At 42.9% G+C, this 24,500-nt stretch overlaps 1 protein-coding gene across 1 annotated transcript; it reads left to right on the top strand.

Annotated features, from left to right (window-relative positions):
* Positions 1–1,662: 1,662 nt before the first annotated feature.
* eef1e1 (eukaryotic translation elongation factor 1 epsilon 1) lies at positions 1,663–5,347 on the top strand. The gene is made up of 4 exons (XM_079576410.1): positions 1,663–1,789; positions 2,292–2,489; positions 4,057–4,152; positions 4,973–5,347. Exons 1-4 carry the CDS (start codon positions 1,706–1,708, stop codon positions 5,114–5,116), a joined length of 522 nt encoding a protein of 173 aa, XP_079432536.1. The 5' UTR covers positions 1,663–1,705; the 3' UTR covers positions 5,117–5,347.
* The last annotated feature ends 19,153 nt before the right edge of the window (positions 5,348–24,500 follow it).

Below are 24,500 nucleotides of genomic sequence, written 5' to 3'. Positions count from 1 at the left end.
CTCGGCCCCGCTGTCAACAAACAAGACAGAGTCCACAGCTAACGCGCCCACCGCTGACTGACAGGTGACATTTTATTATGGGCAAATGGAAACACAGTGGTATAAATCCGAGCGGACAGCACACACAGCACAAAGTCAGCGCACTCACCAGAGGCAGAACCATTATGCTCCAGGACTTTGCGGTGAAACTTAAGGATGTTATACTGTCATTTCTAATAAAAAAAAAACTAAACCACACAAAGAGACTAAGCTAAACAACTGAAGTAGGACTAAATTAAGTCTAAACGAGGACTCATTCCAGATTAGAAAAACAGGACCTGCACTTTTCACAAAAGCCAAAGCCACATGCAGTTATGTGGGTTTGGCTATTGAGCATTAAAACCATAAATTGTGCCTTTCATATTCCTGGATTGTAAATGAACCAGTAGCATAGTAGCAGTTGCGGCTGGCAGAGACGTTTTACACAAATAATTTATATAAATCAATCAATCAATTAAAGTACAGTGTCCAAATGTCATCATCCACTATTAGTATGATCCTTTCATACTTCAAATATACTTATATGATTTAAACAGGTCCTAACCTCTTATGTCCCGCTCTGTGCTGCCCGGGGCCCAGCACACGGCAGCGTAGTGGAGAGCAGAGGCGACCACAGAGTCATAAAAAGTCCTGAGCAGAGGCCTGCTCACTCCGAACGACCTCAGTCTCCTCAGAAGGTGGAGGCGACTTTGGCCCTTCTTGTACAGGGAGTTAGTGTTGTGGGACCAGTCCAGTTTATTGTTGAGGTGAACACCCAGGTACTTGAAACTGTCCACCTCCTCAATGTCCTCCCCCTGGATGTTCGGCGGTGTGTGCGGTAGTGGCTTCCTCGTGAAGTCGATCACCATCTCCTTCACGTAACCAAGCGCGTTTTCTCCAGTCCGGCTTTATATGAATCTTAAAAGCTTCATGACCGTCTCAGTTGAAAGACCTCCAAAATAACAACTGTTTTGTCGCATTGTCGCCCCTTTGTTGTCCCACTTTTGAAGCGTTTTTGTCAAGTATTAATTTCCTTTTTGGTGCCTTTTTTTCCATGAGTTTTTGTCACTTTTTTGTTGGGTTTTTGTCGCTTTTTTATCTTGTGTTATTGTTGCTATCTGGCACGTTTTCCTCACATTTTGTTGCTTTTTTGTCACTTTATAGTCGCTTTTTAATAGTGTTATTGTTGCTTTTCTGGCACGTTTTTGTTGCCTTTTTTGACACTTTTCATGTTTTTGTCACTTTTTTTCTTCACTTTTTGGGATTTTTGTCACTTTTTTGGCTTTTTTTGACACTTTTTGTTGCTTTTTTGTCACTTTTTTCTTCACTTTCTTGTGTTTTTGTCTCTGCTATTTTGTTTTTGTTTTTTTACACTTTTTTGTCACGTTTTAATTGTGTTATTGTTGCTTTTTGTCGCTCTTTTCTCGCTTTTATGTTGGGTTTTCCTCTTCGTTTTTTGTTGCTTTTTGACACTTTTTTGTGCTCGGTTCATGCGGGGGTTAAGAGGTTAATTTAATAAATCACAAAATAATATTTCACTTTGCCACTGATGCAACGTCACGACACAACGCAGTGATGATTCTGATTCGTCAAAAGTCCCATCACTCAAACCTGAGGTGGGCGGGGTTTGTGCGTTCGATCCAATCACGTCACGCTACGGCTGCGACTCCCTCAGACAGTCAGAAACATGGCGATACGGGAGCTATCGTCGCTGGAGAAGTATTTAGGACTGAAAAAGCCCAACAAATACACTACACAAGGGGACAAAAAGGTGATTTTATACTGCTGTTGTTTGGAATGTGTGAGCCTTCATTTTATGGGAAGATAAACAGATGAGAGCCGCTGTGCATGGCGTGATACTGACAAATATGGTAGCTGGGGCTGAATGGTGATCTGTTTTGGCATAATGTCTTTTCATATCGGTTATTATTATTGCATGTTGGGTTTATGAGAAGCACTGCAACCCTGCCCTTTGTGTTTGGTATTAAAATCAATAAGATGTAACAGCAGTCGCTTGATTATCTCCAACACAGCACAATAGAAATAGTAGCACCACGGTGTGCGCATGCGCTCTGCTGCCTCGGGTGGAGTTTACCACAAAGTAAATCTGGTCAATTGCACAAGAGGGAGGTGGCAAATTAAATGATGTAAGTGCAAGTCATTGTCTATGGTGCAAGTAGAACTGTTTTATAATTACTTTCATACAAGAGAGTTTAAAACAAACTGTGTAGCACTTATGACGCATTAATAAAATGTCTGTTTTGCCTCCTCAGGTCCCTGTGTTACAGAATAACAATGGTCCTCCTCTTGTTGGACTGGTGACTGTAGCCTGTCATCTGGTGAAAGAGGCTAAACATGCTGAGCTGCTGGGGAACAGTGCAGAGGACAGGGCAGTGGTGCAGCAGTGGTTAGAATACAGGGTCACTAAACTGGACGGAGGCAGCAAAGAAGACGTCAGGACTATCCTAAAGGTATGAACTAGAAGCTCGTACAAAGCAAACGTCTTTGTCTGAAACACAAATAATATTGTTCGAGCGCCAGATACATTCAAACAATATCGCTTCAAGTGTTAAGTTTGTCATTTTATATAAAAGGACAATAAATATGATTTAGATAACCGTGATAAATTCACAAAGTCTGCCTCCCTCCCTATTGTCCAGACTTTACTGTGTTTGTCGGGCTTGTTAAGACAGCAGAGATGGGAGCAGACTGATGTACAGCCCTACAGTGATGTGGCCACAAACGACAGAGAAAAGAGCTTTAATGTGCCTGACTCGTCAGCGTGAAATGGATCGGCAGGCTCTGGTCGCAGATGCCGGGCGCCTCTCGGCAGAGTCCTGTCAGTGGGATGTGTGTGTTTGTGCACTTCACAGCAGGAGTCCTGTGTGGCACGGCTGAGGCCTCACGCTGTGGACCAGCATGTTTTCTGGACAGGCCTTTTAAATATTTTAATGGTGCCACTTACAGAGGGAAGTGGCCCTGAGCGGGTCAGCTCCGGTGCCCACTGGCCCCCTGTCCTGTCCCACTGCTTTAGTGGCATCCTCAACACTTGTCTTTTAAACACGCCAGTCATCTCCCATTAAAGCATCTATGAATAAAAACTGTCAACAGTGACTTTCTCACCCCGGGAAACAAAACATTCAAAGTGATATGTATCTGAAGGTGACATTTTGTTTTTGAAGTAAATGTCTTGTTTCTGATGTTAAGTGACATGAAATAAGGAGACATCTGTTCCAGACCTGCCTCACAAAGCTGTCATACTGCATTGTTTTATGAAAGTGGATATTTTCATTTGTTTTAAAGTCTCCATCTTCAGTTTTAACTTTGTGACGGAAATCCAGGCTTTGCTTTTGTGTTTTACGTCATGTGGTTGTGCACACCCAGCCATGGGCCGGTAGAGAAAGTCCAACTCTGGAGCTCCATGTGGGGCCTGCAGCCAGAAGGAGAGCTGCCTCTTGTCTGATGCTTGACTGGGCTTCAGCTCCATAGCTGTAGGCAAAGCAAGATCTGATTGTTGAAGTAGGAAGTCTGCAGTCTTCATGCCTTGTTTGGCATCACCCACTGTTGCTGCACAATAACTCCATTTGCCCCCAAGAAGCTCTCTGTGCATGGAGTGTTCTTCACACAATGTACAAGTGCTAAAGATGGTCCCTTCCCCTGGGACCAGCCGTGCACCACTTTGCACAGACATGGGTTAAAGAAATATGTGGCAGGCTGCCCGAGTTAAGGACGGCTTCATTTAATGTGAAAGCAAGAGTTTAGACATAATAAAAAATAAACAAACAGCATCTGTGCTGAGTCCCTAGTCATGAAGAGATAATGTCCCCCCAGGTTACATTACATATTATTGACATTATTCACTTGGACAAGGCACAGCACAACCTTTATATACGCCCCTATACCTTTCAGTACATACACTCTACATATGTTTGGCTTATTCACGAGCACTCTGTTTAGGCTCATGCTTTCATGTGAAATTGTACATAATCTTTATTCTCTTTGATGGTTTTAACATCTCACTCTTGTTGTGTTTTGCAGGAATTAAACGCCTACCTAGAAGACAAGGTTTACTTAGCTGGCAATCAGTTCACCTTAGCTGATATCATCTTGTATTATGGGACACATTCACTCATTGTAAGTATCCTTCCACCTGTGTTTGTTATTTGTTTAATCTCTCACAGTACAAAGCCCCATTATAATATTATTCTATTCAATTTATTTGGTCTGTTTAGCAGGACGAGTTTAAGTCGACCTCTTTGCCCATTTTTTTCCCTCTGTCGGTACTTACTTAAGTTCAACCACAACTTTAATAGGCAATTTGTCACAGCGCATCACACACAATTAGACCAGTCATATGGCCAAAGGGCGCCTAGTGCGACTTGGCCATAAATGCACGGTTTATAAACACATTCTCACTTGTCCTCAGAGAAATAAAATGATGTGGCACACAGTGATATCTTGAGCATCCGACCAGGGACAAGTAAAGTCGTTACGCCTTCCAGGATGAAGAAGTCAGCTCTGAATCTGTGAAGACGGACAGGGGGGAAGATCACATGTTGCAGTTTGTCAGCGGATGTGGCAGGGATGAGAGGCTGCCCTGTGCCACCAGGCGAGGAGCGTCACTTTGGTTTGTGATCAGTGCCGTTTTTAACCTCCGGGGGGCAGAGGTCAGACGGCCCAGCCCTCAAACACTCGCTGCCCTGTTGTTCACCAAAAACAAAATGCCAACATCAAACTGACTGATGCCAGAATTAGATTAAAGTTGTGGCTGGTACTAATTAAGTAAAGCACTAATACACAAGCGACCACTAGATTTGGCAATTTAGCTCTGTTATAAGATCTTGATTGTGGGCAATTCGTCAAAACTGACTAAATCTGTGTTACTGTGTCCTGTCGTCAACTAAAAAAGTCTGTGTTTAGTGTATTTGTGACCGTCTTTGTCCTTCCTCCCCAGGTGGACTTGAGCGTCCAGGAGAGGGAGCAGTTTTTGAATGTGACGCGATGGTTCGATCACATCCAGCACGTGCCGGGCGTCCGACACCACCTGCCGCCAGTCGCTGTGCTCAGGAACCGGATCTACACGAGCAAGAACCACTAACTCTTAAAAATTCAAGCCATTTCTGCCGCCCAGCATATGGTCAAGTCATTTTTTATTTGCAATTTCACTATTCCTGCCTTCGCGTTTTTCCATTTCTGTCGCCCACTTAGCACTTCAATACAACCTGATAAATTGGCATTCCGGGAATCCATGTTAACAAAAGTATTTGCCCATTGAACAGTCATCAATTCAGCATAATCGTAGTTTGTAACATATTGGAATATATGGTTGCCTTTTAAAGTATTGTCCTGTTTGGAAAACTGGGCGTGATTAATAATCTACTCTGGGAATTAGTTTACTTAACAAGATGGAATATGTATCTTATCCTATATTGTGCATGTGTCTTTGTATTTGTCTGAATGGACTGTTTGAAAAGGCTCTGCTGCTAACTGGAATAAAATGTGCTCCTATTTATCTGCTTTTGTGTCTAAAAAGTTTCTAATGCAAATTAAACCCACACTGCTCAAGAACTTTTTCAGCTACAGCAAATCAACATGCTTAATACTCGTATCGACTTTCCGAACATGGCCGCTTGTACAGTTTAGTCATTGTTTCTCTGCCTGGAGGAGTTTTCTTGGTCAGTTTCAAATCATATCAAGGTTATGTTTTTTTTTTTTTTTTTTTTAAACATTTGTCCGCAAAACTCGTAAGGCCGTTTTCCCGTCTCCATCTATGCACTCGTTCCCAGTGTCTTGCCCACTCCTCTGTCCCATCCGAGCAGTACCAGCCGTGTGGGCAGCAGCAGAAGCAACGTCAGCCCCTGAGTCAAGAGATCAGAGAGAGGCTCCAATCAGTGCCACTACCACCACTGTTGATGCTGCGGGCCAGAGGAGAGAGGGGGGGGGAGAGAGGGCAAGTCGGCTCACCAGCTGCCACACGGATCCAGCCAAGGCCAGAGTCCCGGCCCCTGGGCGACAGACAGCCACTGTGTGTCATTTCAACACTGCCTCTCCCACGGGGCGAGCGCTGAAGAGAGGAGACCGTACGGGGGAGAAAAGAGCACCCACAGGCCCCGGGATCCTTCTGTGACATGTGAACAATGATCTGCCTCCGAAAAAGCCACACTGCTGCTTCTGCTGCCGCCGGCACAAGGCTGGGTATGACCAAGTGTCATTAAGCACTGTTTTAGGCAAATAAACTTTAGGAATGGTATAAAGGCAATGCTATGGATACTTAAATGTAATGAAAGAGCACTTGGATTTACTTCAGTCTTCGCGTTGTACTTGTCTACTTCCCCTGCAAGGGAAATCCAATGGAGAAGCCACTAAATATGCATTGTTTTGGTTAAAAGTAAACCGGACATAACAAATGGCAATTCTTGATGAATATTTGCACTGTTAATGGGCAGACAGCCTTGGCTATTTAGTTCATAAAGTACAGTTCACCTGTAGAAAAGTTTACAATAACGGACTAAAATGCTGATATGAGGGGGAAAAAAACAATACTTAAAAATTTAAAGCAATTTGTTTTTAAACATTTGAAAATGACAAAGCCGGGCATTATTTTTATTTACTTTTTCAGACTAACTTAAGAGGATGTGCAGCACCTCTTGTATTATACTGACTAACAGCACCTTGAAAATAGAACTGAAGTTCATAATTCGCTCCTTATATCTATACATCTGTGTCTTTATACAGTGGCCATAAATCAAAGCGATACGCAGCTCATGACCCGGACCTCAGATATTTTCCTCCGGGAATTTGTTTTGCTTTAAAGAGCAAGAAGACAGAAGCAGTGTTCATTGGTGAGGTTTGGTAAGACAGCTCGGCCTGTATTGTGGCAAAGTGTTATGAAGATGTGAAAGATAAAAACAGCCCGCGGACATCGGAGAGGGCCTTGTGACTTGATGGAGCCGTTTTTGAGGTGGCTTAGCATTAAAGAAGCCCTTGTACTTAGGATTACGTTAATATTTGCTTGGAATTTATTTTTGAGAAGCGCAGTGTCAGAGCCTTTTCCGAGGTGCAAATAGTATCAAGTTTTGGCCACAAACTTATTAGTTCCTGTCTCTGACACTTGTTTAGGAGATCACCATAGTTACGAACCATGACAAAGATCATTTTACATCCGCTTTTGTGTCTTGCCCATCGGCACAATAACTGTCGACAAGATGATCATCTTTTTTGTTGTGATGCAAACCTTTGCATTATGCAAAACAATATCTAAAATCCTTACTGCTACAACAAGGGAGTTGTGGGTTCAATTCTGAGCTCGAAAGAGTCCACAGCTCTGACAGCTAAAACATCTGCTTAATAGTTACTATTCATTATTCAGTCTAATTTTAATAATAGCCTATTTAATGTCCAATATCACCAACAAAACATTTTAAAGCAATGAAATTAAGCACATAGAAAGATTTTCTTGTTCAAACTGAAGTAATAAACCATTAAAGGGGCTAAATGCAAGTTGGCCATTTTGTACTCACTACTGCCACCTCAGGTGTTACGTGTAACTGCAGCTTCTATATTAAGTTCGTGCATGACGGCACTTCGGACCTGAAGTAACAACTTTTTGAGTGACAGTGCAGGGTTTTAGAGGCAGTTGTGGTGAACAGGTCTGAGCTCATTCTAAACATTAGGACATTGCTGGAACATGTAGGGGGAGGAAAATGCTTTATTTTAACATTATTCAACTCTGTATAGTCCCTTTAAAAGAGGGAGCAAGTAAATTGCATTGTGTCCAGACTTGCTCCTAACTTAACACATTCCTGAAGTCCAAATTCTTCCCAGGGATGAGTTTATAAGCATGTTTTCACAACTTGCAGGGTCACTTTTCAGGGTCACCGCTATAGAAATGCTCACAAACTTGACTGCAAGTTCAGGAAATTGAGTTGAGTTGTTTTTCATTCGATGCACAGTCATTTTCTGCTAATTTCAGAGTTTAAAATACACTGAAGGAGGAAAAAACAACTCTTATTATTATATATATTATATATAATAATAATTATTATATTATTATTATTATAGTATGAAGAGAAATCTGGTATATGGCCCTGTGCTAAGCGTTCACACTGATCGAAAAACAATGGCCTAAGTCAGGGGTGTCCAAACTTTTTTCATGGGGGGGCCGCATATTGAAGCGTACACGGGGTGAAGGGCCGTAGGTCGGTAGTTAGTGCCGCAAAAGCTTCGACTAGCAGAGGTTTAAATTGTGCCCCATACCTCTATTTAAGCTTAAAACCTTCATGCCAGCTCTGTCGCACAATAAAATGTTAGTTGTTAGGTTAGAATTGTATAGAATTATTACATTTCAAATAAAAAGGTCCATTTCTAGTGATGTGTACCGATACAGCAAGAGGCCGAGGGCCATCATAAATTGGTCTGAGGGCCGCATTTGGCCCCCGGGCTGCACTTTGGACACCCCTTGCCTAAATCTATGGGTTTTATCAAGTGGTGATTCTAGAAAACTACATGCTAAATTACATCAGAGCTTAAGTCCAGGTTGTCATGCCCATAGAGGCTGGCTGACCTTTACACATCCCCTGGGAAAGGAAAAGATACTGTAAGTAATGTAAAAAATATATATAATATTGAAATGTAATTATTATAAAACAGTAATTGCTTGATGGGTAGTCAGCGACATGGATAAACTGGTGAGCCATAGGCGAAACTTTAATTAATGTGATTCAAATGAGATGGAAGCAGTGAAAATGTAAATCGTGTTTGTCTCTATACAATATAATAATGAGCTCTGACAGCTACTTACATAAGGGTTTGCCACATTATTAGATACATATAATTCAAAATACAGATGCTCCATTTGGCCTTAATTTGCTATTACAGTCACTGTCACTCAGTTTCACTCGATCTTCGCAGCTGCCTTTGTTTGCCGGACCTGTGCGTGTTTTATATTTAGCTGTTTATTGCAGTGGACTATTTTAAAACAAATGCTCCAATTTTGTAATATGCGAGAGTGATTTTTGTTTTTTAGCGAGAAGGTTGAGAGTTTAAGCCTCGGGCTGGAGACAATTTTATTCCGCACAAGAGGAAATTCCATGTAATCAATGTTCTTCTGACTTGAATAAACTTGGTCAGAAGCTGGTGAACCAAAATGAGACAAAAAAAAATCTGTGGCTTTGTGTCAGCAGTTAACTGTGTTGAGTATTGTCCTGCCTATGGCCCACTACAACTTCTTTAGTTAACATAAAGATTTAAGACTTAATTACTTTATAGGACGTCTTTATGTGTCTACCTTAGCTGCTTTTCCTCTTCAGCTCTCACCATAATGACTGAATTAAGTGTCTTATGTCACAACTGTGCCCTTTTGAACTGTGCAACATCTAAATTGCTGGTCTTGTGCAGTTTCGCAGTTTGGCTCCTCATAATCAAACCAGACCCAGAGACGAGGCCGCAGCAGGTGACCAGGACAGGCACCAATTAGACCAGACCTTCCCACAACCTTTACCCACGAAAGGGCCGAGCGAACAGCAGGAGAGACTCTGTGGCACGGCTCAGGATCGAGACGACCGGGTCCCACCTCCACCAGCGTAAGGTTCCCTCACCCTTTGGCAGCCCATTAAATTCAGATTCAAGTAAGGGCCTGGAGATGGGGAGGACACAGGTCAATGACGAGTGGTTTCTGTTCGGTAAAAGTCTTAATAAGCGAGATTGTTCTTGCAATCAGCAGTGATGTGGCTGGGTATGTCAGGTGCACTGTGATTCTGTGATGCCTTGTGTATTTATCCAAAGCGGTAAAATAAAGTGCTCAGTTGGGAAAGACCCTTTTCTCACCTAACCAATGGATCAGGCAATTAAGTGGGGTTCGTCTCCCCCAGGGCAGTTACACTATGTTAAGAATGATTACGCAAATTGTATTTTAATGCCATAAAGGTAAAAAAAAAAGGTAAAAAAAAAAAAATAACTCTATATTTTTTAAATGAAACTCATGGATGGTATTGTGTCTCGGGGCTCTTTGAATCACTGACATCAATCTCAGAGACCAGGGATGATTAGTTGTCAGGTTAAGTCCAGTTAAGGGAAAAACTATTGAAAAAGGACGTTAACCATCATTAAGCAGACATTTTCAAGCAATATGGGAAAGAAAAAGGATCTCTCTGCTGATGAAAAGCGTGAAATAGTTGAATGCCTTTGACTAGAAAGATGAAGCATAATCATCGTACTGTTAAGAGATTTGTGGCTGATTCAGAGCACACACAGGTTTGTGCAGATAAAGGCACAATGAGGACGGTTTCTGCCAGACAAATACATCAGATTAAGAGAACAGCTGCTACAAAGCAGCAAACAGGTATTTGAAGCTGCTGGAGTCTCCCGAACATCAAGGTGTAGGACCCTCCAGAGGCTTGCAGTTGTGCATAAACCGTGTATCCGGCCTACCCAAGCTGTTCATTGAATGCTGATCATCGTAACAGTGCGATGAATACACTTAATCTTTCGTGAATATCAAAGGTTTTCATACCGAGTCGAAGGCATTTAACTATTTCACGCTTTTCATCAGCAGAGTGATCCTTTTTCATTCACTTGTTGCTTGAAAATGGTGAACTTCCTTTTTCAGTAGTTTTTCCCTTAACTGGGCTTACTTGACATTGATATCAGTGATTCAAAGAGCCCTGAGACACAATGCCATCCATGAGTTTAATTTTATGTTTACCTTTAGGGCACTGAAATACAATTTGCATAATCATTCTTTATATAGTGTACTTCGCAGCCTGTGAAAGCGTTAAATAAATAAAAGTCCATTCCCATCCATATGAAACAAGATCTTAAATGTTTTTATATGATCATTCAGTGACATGCCACTCGACCTCAACACCTTTGTCCACCCCAGGTCCTCTCTCCCTACGAACTGCCCCCTACCTCCACATATCCCGCCAGCCCCAGCTGTAAAAGCCCCACCACCTTCATTACGTCTCATTAGGAGCCCGGTCGGGACGGGCCTCACAGTGACAGAGCAGCGCGCCGTGGTGAAGACAGCATTAACACGTGGTGAGCTCCTCTGACACCACTCATCCAGATCACTGTACGCTGCCATTACGCCAAGTGACAGTTGTACCATGCGTCTCTAAACATGGCATCTGATTGTCCGTCGCCATTACAGATCACGCACTTAAGAGTGGCGGTACAGGGATGGGGGGAGTCTAGATTTATATGTAAACGCATGCAGCTTGTGGACTGAAAGGTTGATGCCTATAACCTTTGCTTCTCCATCTTGGTACTAACAAGTTTTTGTTTTTTGTTTTTTTCATGAACTGGAGAACCCTTGTTGTTTTCATGAAAATAAGGCCAGAAATATTGATAAGATTATAAGATTGTTTGTTAGCAATGTGACCCTGTTGCCAAGTAAATACAAAAATAAACACTTCACCGTTATAATTTCACAAAGTAACTCCTGGGGTGAGCAACAAATACCAGATTAGTAAACTAAATTACCCACGCTGCAATTGCTACTGTTTAGTTCATCAATAGTTCTGTGTAAGTTTTGGGCACTGTTGCTTCCACAATGTAACACAAGCCTTTTTTTGTTGCTTTCCACTCACTTTTATTGAGCCAGTCCCGTCTAGACTCTGCTCGTTTATGTTTGTGTTATTGTAAATAGACATCTGTTCGATCGCTTCTACCAGATGATAGCTCTGAGCTCTTTGCATCACTGTTTTTTTTTTTTTTTTTTTGAATCAGCATAAACCAGCTCTCCTTATCTCCTCTCTTCCAAACTTCTGCGTGGATTGCATAAGGATCTCAGGTGTGAGGTTTTGGGGAAGTTGTGCGAAAATGCAAAGCGCACATCGCATCAATCGGAGAGATGGCTGGCTGATTTTCCGAACGCCGAGGTGCTAAGGTACATGTGCGTGACCCGGGGGCGAAGACGTTGTTGCACAAGATTGCACCCAAGTAAGCCCCTCACTCCCCTACTCTCTTCCCCCCCCCCCCCCCTCCTTTCTGTCACTCTCTCTCCCCTGCACGCACACACGCGATTATCCGCCTCGATTGGTGTGTGCGTGGCCGTGCACCTTTTCATGGGGTTATGGCTGTGGCCTCGGGGGTAAGGGGTTAAATCAGGGTGAAGGGGAGAGCGTCTTAGCCGGCGAAACATGCAGAATGAGTAACACACATTTAAAGGCGCAGCAGGTCAAATATCTTTAAAGCAGCGGTTTGGACTTTCAAGTACCTGCTTTTAGAGTGTTTGATGGCGTTCTGTAACTTCAAAATGTGTCATGTGTGTTGTGTGTGTTATCAAATAGACACACGTTTTCTCCAGTTCAGCTTTACCCAAATCTAAAAGCTCCTCGACTGGAGCTTACAGCATTACAGGCCAGTGGAACGCCTCATTTGAAAGCTAAGTCCTGCAAAACGTAGATCTAAAATTTTTCCTCACGTTGTCGCCTGCCATTATGCGTTATTGATGCTTTTTTGTTGCTTTTTCATCACTTTTTGTCACCTGTTTTGTTGCATTTTTGATACGTTTTTGTTGCATTTTTGTAGCTTTTTTGTTGTTTTCTTGTAATGTTTTTGTAGCTTTTTTGTTATTTTCTTGTTATGTTTTTGTAGCTTTTTTGTTATTTTCTTGTAATGTTTTTGTAGCTTTTCTGTTATTTTCTTGTAATGTTTTTGTAGCTTTTCTGTTATTTTCTTGTAATGTTTTTGTAGCTTTTTTGTTGCTTTTTCACCACTTTTTTGTAGCCTATTTTGTTGCATTTTTGATACGTTTTTGTTGCATTTTTGTAGCTTTTTAGTCACTTTTTGTTACATTTTTCATCACTTTTTGTCGCCTGTTTTGTTACATTTTTGTTGCTTTTTCACCACTTTTTTGTAGCCTATTTTGTTGCATTTTGATACGTTTTTGTTGCATTTTTGTTGCTTTCTTGAGACGTTTTTTGTTGCTTTTTCACCACTTTTTTATCGCCTGTGTGTTTTTGTCGCTTTTTTGTTGCGTTTTTGTCACTCTTTTGATGCTTTGATTGGCTGCATTTTCATCCTCATTTACATCTCGTTTTTGTTGCTATTTTTCCAGAAGCTTTTAGATTTGGGTAAAGCCAAACTGGAGAGAATGTGCTCCGTTAAAGCAGGAGTTAAGAGGAGTTTTTTCTGATTTGGACATGGTTTATCCCCCATTTAATTTAGGCCCATTAATGTTTGCTTTAGTCCATTATAGATAATGGTTATTGGATCTTGATCTGGACTTTGAAGTACTTAGGAGGTCGAATATTTTATGAGTTGGCACTTGGTATGAAATATTTGAGAACCACAGTCAGTGATGCCATTTTGAAGACTTTTCACCAAATCATCAAAAGACGGAATATTTTATCTTCAGTTTACATCACTTTGAACCCTATTGTTATTGTACAGTTCATAAACATAATGAATAGATTAAATTAAAATGAACTTGGAATACATTTTTGCATTGTCTCTATGAACTCACAGTTTAACATCTTTGACCTCATTCACATCCTACCAAAGCTTAAAAAGTTTAATATAATTCCTACCATCCGGCCTCATTGTGGTGTCGCGCCGCTCTCCTCACCCCTTTTTATTCAAATCCTGCACAAATTAGCCATACATTTACGCCAAGCCCACCCACAGGTCATGCCACTTAACTTCAGCTTGCCCCCATGCCGTAATGACTTCTGATAGGACCCCTCCAGGGAAGCCCGCTACTCACCGACAAGTGATCCTAAAAGTAATTGCAGCTGAAGCCCTGTGACATAGGTTATACTTTGAAAAAAAAAAGAAATATGAGGGAGAAAGTGGCGCAGAGAGGATGGCACGGGGAGCGGAGGATATTGCAGGGTCTAACTGCCCAAAGCCATTCTCTGTAATTTGACCTCTATGGGAAAAAAAAAAAAAAAACACCCATTTACATTTCCAAATCTGCATACGTCACCGGCACTTCCCCCCAGATTACAGCTCCGCGGCGTTAATTTGAAACGACTAATTTATTTAAACCTGGAGTTAAAGCTGGCTCCTTGTAACACATCTCACGTCTCCGGCCATTACCCACATGAAGAGTCGGTTAAGACAAAGTAAACAAGACCTCATGCAACTAACATGAGCGGCTCTACCTTAATATGCAGGCCGAGGTTGTGTGGTGGAGGTTTGACTCTGAGGCATTCGCCACTCATTCTGGATAAGGTGGCATGTATCTCCAGGGTGCACACGGGCAGAGTGGTTAGCACTGACACTTGGGTCTCAGGTTACGGGTCGGTGGTTAATGTTCGATGTCTCTGAGTGTCTTGATATTTCTTTTTCTAATAAATTGTTGTAAGAAATGATGTTTTATTGTGTTAGGCTGGACAATGAGTTTAACCTCTTATCCCCCGCCTTAACCGAGTGCATTATCCCCAATTCAGCTTTACCCGAATCTAAAAGGTTACCAGGCCAGTGTAATGCCTTATTTGAAAGCTAAGACATTTATTTCATCAAATTTTTGCCCCTGTTTCATCATTTTTTTATCACTTTTTTAATCATTTTTTTTGTCACATTTTTGTAACATTGTTGTCACTTTTTCGTCCCTCTTTTGTCACTTTTTTTGCACATTTTTTGTCACATTTTTGTAACTTTTTCTATCACATTTTTGTTACTTTTTCATCACATTTTTGTTACTTTTTAGTCACTTTTATGTCACATTTTTGTCACTTTTTCGTCACATTATTGTCCCTTTTTTTGTCACTTTTTGTTACTTTTGTCATAGCTTTTATGTCACTTTTTCATCACATTTTTTTACTTTTGCGTCACTTTTTTGTCACTTTTCTGTTGCTCTTTTGTTGCTTTAAGTGTTGCATTTTTGTCGCTATTATGACACTTTTTTTTTCCGAGAAGTTTTTCGATTTGGGTAAAGCCAAACTGAAGAGCATGCGCTCGGTTCAGGTGGGGGTAAATGGTTAATCGTGGCTGTAACATTCTGACTTCCATCGCAATACGAGGTAAATCATCTACTCCCTCTGATCCAAACATGCTCTGAAATACCTGTGGGTCTTGTATTATTTCAGCAGGTTAGATTTCATTCTTCTAAGCACACTCTCCTGAACAGAATCTTGATTTTAAAATATATAAAGTTAATCACAATATTTCTCGGAAGAAGAGCCATTTCTAGACACTAAAATGGGACTAAAATGCAGGTTTAACACTTGGGGGCCTCGACTCACAAAAATAATCATGTGCAAATCCTTGGAGTGTGTTCATATAGTTCATATAATGTCCATAACGTATACTAGTGTTTGATGGAACTATACCCAGGTCTTTTGCCTCTGCTATACTTCCTAGAGGCATGTGTTAAAGTTTATTTTGGCTGTAATTGTTGCGCCTGAAGACAAAGATGATGAAGAAAGATGCAGTCAACAAAATACAAAGCCACGACTGATCAGAAAACTATCCTTTCCCCCGACAAAGCGGTGTCTAAATCAACACAATTAGTCAGCTTGGTTTGTTATCTGCCAAAAAGTCCCTGTATTTCTTCCCCAAAAACCGAGCCTTTCGTCAGCGCGAGTGTTTCGGAGTGATCGTGCTGTGTGTTTAGCGGTGACAGGCATGGATAAGCAGAAGACAAACAGATCGCTCAAAGGTTAAAGGCAAGCTCGTTTTCCAATTTGAGAGAAGGCGCTTTTATTGTCACTCACTCTTTATGCATGAAATGAATTACAGCCCTCTCCTTTAGTACAATAGCCCATGGCCTTGTTGTCAAAATGGCCGCCTCGGGAACTGTCGACTTGCAACGGAAAGACCACAAACGGGTTAAAACACAAAATTATAAAAGCAGAGTTTGAGCGTCTTGTGACCAGGAGGGACAGACGGTGATTTGTATCTTTTAACAGTTTTTTTTTTTTTTTTTTTTTGATGATGATAAGGAAATAGTTTTTAAAAAAATGCCTTATTCTTATTGCTCGGCTAAAATTACCAGCACATGACACACAGCTGATGAGAGGAGCTCTTTGAAAAGCGGCCACAAATGAGGACTCCGTGAAATCGACATTTGGAACGGGATATACAAAGTCATCCTTGTATCGGCTGATGTTGTGCACCAATAACACTAAACTATCTATTTATCTGAGAGGGAGAGACAGAGATCTTAGAGCTATAGGTTATGAGCGCGAGGGCTTGGGTAGATGAGGAAGAGTTTGGAGGGAGAAAGAAGGACATAGTTGAAGATCGGGCAAGAGATAGACATGGAAAAAAGATTATTGTGTGTTGCGGACCTGATTAAAGAGGGGCAAACACTGTGTACTTGTGGCGGAAAAGAAATGGAGCCACATTTAGAAAACATGCATGAGACAGAGGTAAAGCAAGAATTCATCAATCAATCAATTATAAGCATTATAAAAGTCTCATGTTCTGAAAACAAGCTGAAGAATTTTTGTTAAAGTTTAAGATAAAAAGTGATGTAACCCCTTAACCCCCCAGTGCATTTTCTCCAGCTCAGCTTTACTCCAATTTAAAAGCTTATTGACTGGAGACAGGGTAATGCCTCATTTGAAAGCTAAGGCCTACTAAACTGATCCTAACTTTTGTCTCATTTTTGTGAGTGTTTTCATTGCTTTTTTCTTTTTGTCATGTTTCGCAACATTTTTGTCACTTTTTTTGTCGCCATTTAGACACTTTTTTGTTGTTTTTATACTTTATTGTCCCCGTAGGGAAATTTGTCCTCTGCATTTAACCGATGCTTTGATGCCACTGGGGCAACCCGTAAGGATCAGTGGTCGACGGCAGTGCTGCGCCCGGGGACCCATCTCCATGATGTGGAGCCAGGCTGGTGGTCAGAATCACCTGGCTGGAGGATTCACCTATTGCTCATGTTTTTAGTGGTAGGGGAAACCGGAGTACCCGGTGGGAACCTACTCAGACACGGGGAGACCATGCAAACTCCACACAGAAAGGCCCCGTCCTGGTGGGAATCGAACCCGGGACCTTCTAGCTTTGAAGCGGAGGCGCTAACCGCTGCGCTACCGTGCCGTTTTTTTTGCTTAATTGTCCCTTTATTTGTTGCGTTTGTGTCAATTTTGTGGCCTTTTTGTTTTCATTGTTTCTTGTTACATTTCGGCACTATTTTGAGGTTTTTTTCCAAGAAGCTTTTAGATTTGGGTACAGGCAACCTAGAGAAAATGTGCTCGGTTCAGATGGGGATTGAGAGGTTAAAATCCTGTAACTATATTGTGTTTTAGTTTAGACACATTTTTTGCAACAATTTGACATTTATGAGTTTAGCAGAAGTAATAAAACAGTCATGAGTTGTAAAAATAGTGCTTTATAAATTATCTTGAACTTTTCTTTTTCTTTCAAGGCAGTGTTTGTTGAATATTTGCTATCACGACAACAACTAAACCTGGGTTGCCTTGAGCAGCACAAGAACATTCCTCAAACTCAGTGAGATTCAACTAACGGAGGCCGAGCTCTGACTGGGACTAGTCTGTGGTACTTGGACTTTGGACGTGAGAGCGAGTCCTTGTATCGGACTCCCTTTGCTTTCTGACCGGAAAGTCGTCTCAAAATCCTAAACAAAAGCTGTGAACAGAAACATGCTTTACATCATGAAGCCTATATTGCTTTTGTTATTGTGAATAATCACCATTGTTATCAAAAGAACATCTGATTTGAACATGTTAAACCTCAACTGAACTGGACACATTTTCTCAGGTTTGGCTTTACCCAAATCTTAAAGGGACTATACAGAGTCCCCCTACATGCCTCTAAAATCCTGCACTGTCACTCAAAAAGGTGTTAATTCGGTTTAATATAGAAGGTGCAGTTACACATATAACCTGAGGTGGCAGTAGTGAGTATAAAATAGCGATCTTGCATCTAGCCCCTTTAAAGCTTCTTGAATAAAGTGTCAAAACAGTGACAGAAATCAGACGAAAACGAGGATGGAAATGCAAGAAAAGGACGGCGAAAAAGCAACCAAAGAACGACAAAAAAGTGACCAAAGAAACAATGAAAGAGTGACAAAAACGCCACAAAAAAATAAGAAAAAAGATCAGTTTCGATGACTTTTGTCGGTCTTAGCTTTAGATTTGGGTAATGCTGAACTGGAGCAAATGCACTCGGTTAAAGCTGGGGTTAAGCCTCTTTCGTCACCATTTAAAAGAACTGTGTGTCCATGAAAATGAAACTTGATTGATTTTAGATATGTCTGTGCATCACATCCAGTTTTTATTGACGCACAAACCATTTACAAATATCCGTCTGTAATCGCTTTTTTTTTGGTGAATTGAGCACTTGCTAATCTAATAACGCTCCGTCTCTACACGCCGTATGTATCGTCCTCTTGTACAGACAGTGCCCCTCTCTCCCCCTCATGTCCCGAGGGAGGGAAACTTTGTCTTGTCTGCGCTGCCGCGGGACTCCCCTTGTGACTTCCACAGCTGTCACGCCTCTGTGGACAACTTGTATTCACCCTGCGACCCCGCGCCCCGAGCATGTGATGAGCCCCGTACGCGCACACGTACATATATACATACATGCACTTTCGCTTCGCAGTGTACACAGATGCGGAGATTCAGTCGGAGGAGCTGACACGCTGCTAACGCGCTGTGTTATTTGTCCTAATGGAGTTTCACACTTGTGCCGCGGCAATGACACGGGCCTGTGATAATGAGGCTGTTGTGAGTGAAGGACCCGATCTGAGAGACGTCTTTGTAAACGACTTTTTATCTCCGTTTGGTTTGATTTGCTGTGCAAAATACAATTTCCATGATCTGTTATACACCGTTTAAAAGTCTATAGCATTAATGTGAGGAATGTGTGTAATTTAGTTTTTCATGTCTATCAATTTACTCACTGGGAAAAATACTACAAAAATAATACAGAGCTTTCAGCCATTGTAGTCGAGCAGGGATGCCAGTTTTTTGAGGCCCTCAGGCTTCTTGCTGAATAGGCCCACATGGCCACAGCGATGCTTTTTACTGCAAATTTAGTAATCCTACACCCTTAAAAAGTTGTTAGTGTGAGTCAGAAATAGCCTAAATAAATGTGTGCTTACCGCGTTGAAATTCTTCAAATGCACTCAGTTGTATGTTTCACTGCATTGACCCACACCTTTGGCCCTCTTAGTCATATACACTAGGATTCAGAGGGGAAAAAAATAGCTTGTATTGTATTGTCTTTGACTTATGAGCAAAAAGAAGCCTCTGAGACTGTGGTAACCTGTAGATGACTTTGAAATTACTACATCAGAAGTAGATTCATGAATTTAACAAAGTCTAAATGACTGAGCATTTCCAAAACTACAAGGTTAGTAGGGCCTGCAGTGGTCTGTAGCCCTCTAGCAGAAGTTGCCAAAGGAAGACGCAATCGTACATCAATATGTTTGGCCTTAGAAGTCCAGTCCAAAAAGTCATATCATTTCAACCTGAAAAGACTCACAGAAACAGAGAAGTGTTTTATTGGACATGAATCATGGTCTTACTCCCGGAGTCTGGACACTGGATGAGACCTGGGCGGCACGGTGACGCCTCAGCTTCACAGCTAGAAGGTCTGGGGTTCGATTCCCACCAGGATGGGGCCTTTCTGTGTGGAGTTTGCATGTTCCCCGTGTCTGCTTAGGTTTCCTCCGGGTACTCCAGTTTCCCCTACCACTAAAAACATGTGCAATAGGTGAATCTTCCAGCCAGGTGATTCTGACCTGATCAGCCTGGCTCCACATCATGGAGACGGGTCCCCGGGAGCGGCACTGCCGTCGACCATTGCTCCTTATGGGTTGCCCCATCGATGGATGGGTTAAATGCAGAGGACAAATTTCCCTACAGGGACAATAAACTATACAAACAAACAAACAAACAAAAAACCTGGGGAGTCCTGTTGACAACGACGAGCAGAATCAGAATCAAAATAGTCTTTATTTCCTTTGTTTGGAACAGGTTCAAAAACTTGGAATTTTTCTCGGTACAATCGTGCAACATAAAACATGACACCGAATATAAAAAAGTAAAATATGATAAAGACGACAACAATTTGACATGGAAAAACAGCAGAGCGGAGGGGCGGAGGAGGGTTGCAGCACAGATGGAAGACGGCCGAGTGATGGATGAAGCTTAAGAAGGGGATCCTGGGCGATGAATGGCTGAAGCAGAAATGTGCAGCTGCAGTGATTGGCTGATGTGAGGGTGCGGCTCGAGATGGGGCTGGGATTGGGTGATTGGTTGACTGGTGAGGAGCTGCCAGCGATGAGGCAATGAATGAATGCTGCAGGTAGGTCCTCCAGGTTGGAATTTGCACAGAAGCTTAATTTGTTCTTTGTTCTGATTTGAATATGTCAAAAAAAAAATCGTTCATCATCAGGTATTGCCAATAGTGTTACATAAATGTCTGATAATGGATTCGATTTACGAAATATTTCACGCTACACACTTGAAAAACGTCTCAAAGCGCTATTGTAAGCAATTTTTTACTCACTTCCAACCATCGAGCCACTGTGTGTATTCCTTTGACTGTAGCGGAAACGTGGCTGACAGTCTTCGCCTACAGCCTCACAAAATGTCACACTTACACTCAAATGACTTCTTTATAACGTTATACCTAAAAAACACCATATCATTGGCGTGAGAAAGGAGTTTTGCTTTTCATGCTTATCACCTTTAGTCATTATTCCCCCCCAAAAACTTTAATGTCACCCTTTCAAATTCGGCATTGGTTAAAAGTCCCCATTCCTCCGCTTGTGTCGTTCCTCTGAGCCCCAACACAACGGCAGCATAAAGGAAGTCCCCGTCTATATCTTCTCAGCAAAGTCAGGCGTTTCTTTACACAATGGTGCTTTTTTTTCGCGCTCTCTTTGTCGGCGTATAGCTCCGAGTGCCAGTGCCCCTGTGCGCTTTTTATAGGTGACACTGTGATAGACCCTGCCCTGCGAGCCCCCATTACAATCGTATTGGTTTCCTCTCAACTGCGCCGCTGTGGGCACCGTCACTGTCAGGAGCGGCTGAAGTTTAGTCAAAGACATTAAGAGATGTCTTGGGGGACAAACATGAAGCTCTCCTCTGTGCTGGATAAAAGGAAGGGTGCTGCTGCCTCCGAGGGCCTATCCATAACTTTTAGCATGTTTACAGATGACGGGTCGGCCTGGCGCTGCATGGGGATTTCTGCCGATGAGTCTTTAGATGTGTATGTGGAAGAAGCAAAGCAAATAGGTCTCCTCTTGTCAATACGGTTAAAAGAAGGGTTGAACAATTGTTAATGAGCAGACATGATAAGGTTAACCTCCCTCAGGCTTATGGGGGCACAAAATACCAATAAAATGTACATTAAACACTGAAGCGATCAATATCATATATAAAGTCTCAAAAAAGCTGCAGATTGACAGTGTATCCCTGAAGGACGGAGCTGTCTGTCTCGTTCTCTCTCTCTGTGGTGGTCCGTGGTGTTAAACTCCTGTCAGCCCCCTGCACACACACGCCCACAGAGTGAGAGCGGGACATCCTGTCTTGAGGGGCGCATCACTGTCACCCGCTCCAGGAGGCATGCAGGGCCGGTACTGGCAGCTCCTCGCGCCACGACTATGGAGGCGCACAATTCAGGATCGATATATTCTTGATTTTTCCTTGTACTTTTATTTCATCACTTAAGCGGTGCGGTTTAGGTTTTTCTTTTTATTCTGGTATCAATGGCAGTCTTGGTAATGCCGTAAACAAATGTACGTTTTTTCTTCACGTTCCTGATACTCTCACAGACCTGGAAAGGATATCATTTTACTCGAAAATTAAATCAGTGGGACCATTTTTGAGGCCTCAATTTTCTGTTAATTCAGTCATCCATGTATTCATTCATTAAAAAAAAGGCTTCAGTCATACGTTTATCCTATATTCTGTATAAATAATTGCCAAAGTGTTACTATAGGCACAAATGTAACCTGGTGCCTGGGACATGGCCTTGTTTGTTTTTACGTTTGCTGTGTTTTTGTTGCTGCACCTTTAAATGCATGTTTTTAGTTTTGCGCACCTGGCCTGTCGCCACGGCAACCTTGTCCCGGGTGGAATAGTTGTCCAATCCGCTGCGCCCGCAATTAACGCACCTGTGCCACGGCGCTCCAGGGAGGATAAAAGGAGTGTTTGGGGCTACACAACGGCAGTCAAAGACGGGGCGAGCATCGGAGGGAGAGAGCACCAGCACCAGCACCAGCACCAGCCGCAGCGCGAGCACAGCAACATCCCGTGACCAAGCCGGGTTGAGCACCACGACGCTGATCACACGCAACGGCAGGGGGAACCCTGCCTTGCCCGTGAGTAGAATACATATTCCGTAGTGGTGCTCGTTGTGGGCCTTCGGTCCCGGGTTTGGGGGGTGTTTTTGCGTGGGCTTCGCGCTGTCCTCTGCGTGTCCCGACAGGTGCAGGCGCACGGGAAACTGCTGGATCTGGGGGATCAGGCTGGCGGACCGGGGAGTGTCGTGCTATTTCCTACACGCAGCGGCAGAGGAAACTCTGCCCGGCGTGTGAGTATCCTACCCTACAGCGGCCTTTTTAATTCAAGATCGCCTCTGGCGTTGGCGTCGAGCCTGTCTGCTGTGTGCTGGCCTTCTTGTGTTGTGGTCCAGGGAGGTGTCCGTCTCGGAGTGGTGTGGCGCCTGTCGAGAAGAAGCGCGCGACTATAACGCACGATCCGAAGACTCAGCGGCAGGGTGGAGAAGCCCTGCCTGGCGCGTAAGTGCCGCTACGGCCGAGTGAAGTAACCACCTTCCGAGACTCTCCGTACTGGCTGTTGTGTTCTTGTGTGCACAGGCTTCGCAGGCGGATCTGGCCTGGACAGGACGCTCCCGGACTCCCTTTCGTTTAGCTTAGTTTTAATAGTGCTCATTTTAAAACTCGACATTTTAACCTTTGTACTGCAGATTTTTATTGTCAACTTTTATTTAAATCTCTTAATAAATTGTATACTTTTTTAACTGTTTGCCTCTTTTTGGTCACACCAACCGCTCTCGCCACCAATATCATTCCCTACCACTCGACCATTATCACCCCATTTAAGCCATAGACACAAACCCCTCCTTACATAATTTGGCGTTGTCGGCAGGATTCATTTTCCTGAGAGCTGGTGTTTCCAATAAGAGCAAACATGATGATGCCCGTGTACCCCGGGGCGCCTTGGCTTCCAAAATTTAAAGGGCCAGATGGCGATTTAAAGTACTGTGATTGGAAAGAACAAATTAAAGGGCTTTTGGGTACTCAGGATCTAACAGAGGCAAGGAAAGTAAGCATTGTGTTGGGAGCGCTAACTGGAGAGGCAAAACGGCAAATTACAGTTTTAGATGCTGACGAAAAAGATCAGACAGCTAAAATTTTTGTTTATTTAGATTCTCTTTATGGTGACCAGACACCAGTACCAATCTTGAGGTCGAAATTCTTTAGCTGTACACAAGGATTAGAAGAGCCTGTGCAATCCTTCATTTTACGGCTGCGCGAATTGTATTGTAGATTGCAACGTCAAGACGCTGATAATGCCCCCTCCGGAAGTGCTTTGCGGGACCAACTGCTGCTCGGACTCCGTGATGGCCCTCTAGCCCAAGCCTTGAAAGTCTACGCTCGCCGCAACCCTGACATGGAATTCGCTGACTTGCGCCTTGAAGCTTTGCAGCTGGACTCGGAATATGGCCATACACAACCAGAGGTAACATGCTCAGTTATCAATAAACAATATGGCTCTCCTAGACCCCCACCCGATGCTGACTGGAAGGACCAATTAAAACGTGAGATCATGGACGATGTGAAAGCGCAGATGAAAGGTATTACACAAGACATCGTTGCAGAGCTCAAACCACTGCTGCAGCAAGGATCACCCCGACCCAGTTCTCCGAATCCGACATGGAACCGGCAGTACACACCCAGACCAAACAACGATCGGGATGAGCAAGGTAGACCCATCTGCCATCGCTGTAGGAAAGCCGGCCACATAGCCCGGTATTGTAGAGGTACTGCTACACCTGAACCGGCTTTAAACTAGCCACCCCTGCTGCTGAGGTCCGAGTAGCAGGGCTCGTTAACCCACCATCACCAACGAGGGCCTCTGAAACATTCGTCGGCCAATGCCCTACTGTACGACTAGTCATTGAGGGAGTTGAATTAAGTGGACTGTTAGACACTGGGTCTCAGGTTACATTGATGGCAGAGAGTGTGTTTAATAAGCATTTCACGCAAGCTAAGCTTGGGAAGGCCCCTACCTTGTTCCGACTAAGGGCTGCTAATGGATTAGAAATACCTTACATCGGTTATACCGTATTAGACCTAGAGGTTGAGGGTATTGAAGTTCCGGGACGAGGAGTGGTAATTGTTGAGGATGAGAAGTGCACACACCCTTTCATTATTGGTATGAATGTCATCATGGCTTGTTGGGATAACCTGTTTAAATGTTCTAGGGGGTCTGCGCTTCCACGAGCCTTTAAAGAACAGAAGGCCTGGAGGGATGCGTTCGCCACCTGCCGCTATGTCCAGGTTGCCCCTGCTGAGGATGGTCTAGTAG

The sequence above is a fragment of the Gobius niger genome, assembly GCF_951799975.1.
Source record: "Gobius niger genome assembly, chromosome: 18".
Taxonomy (NCBI): Eukaryota; Metazoa; Chordata; class Actinopteri; order Gobiiformes; family Gobiidae; genus Gobius; species Gobius niger.
The sequence above is the reverse complement of the archived record's forward strand: the minus strand, read 5'-3'. Positions and strand labels throughout refer to the sequence as shown.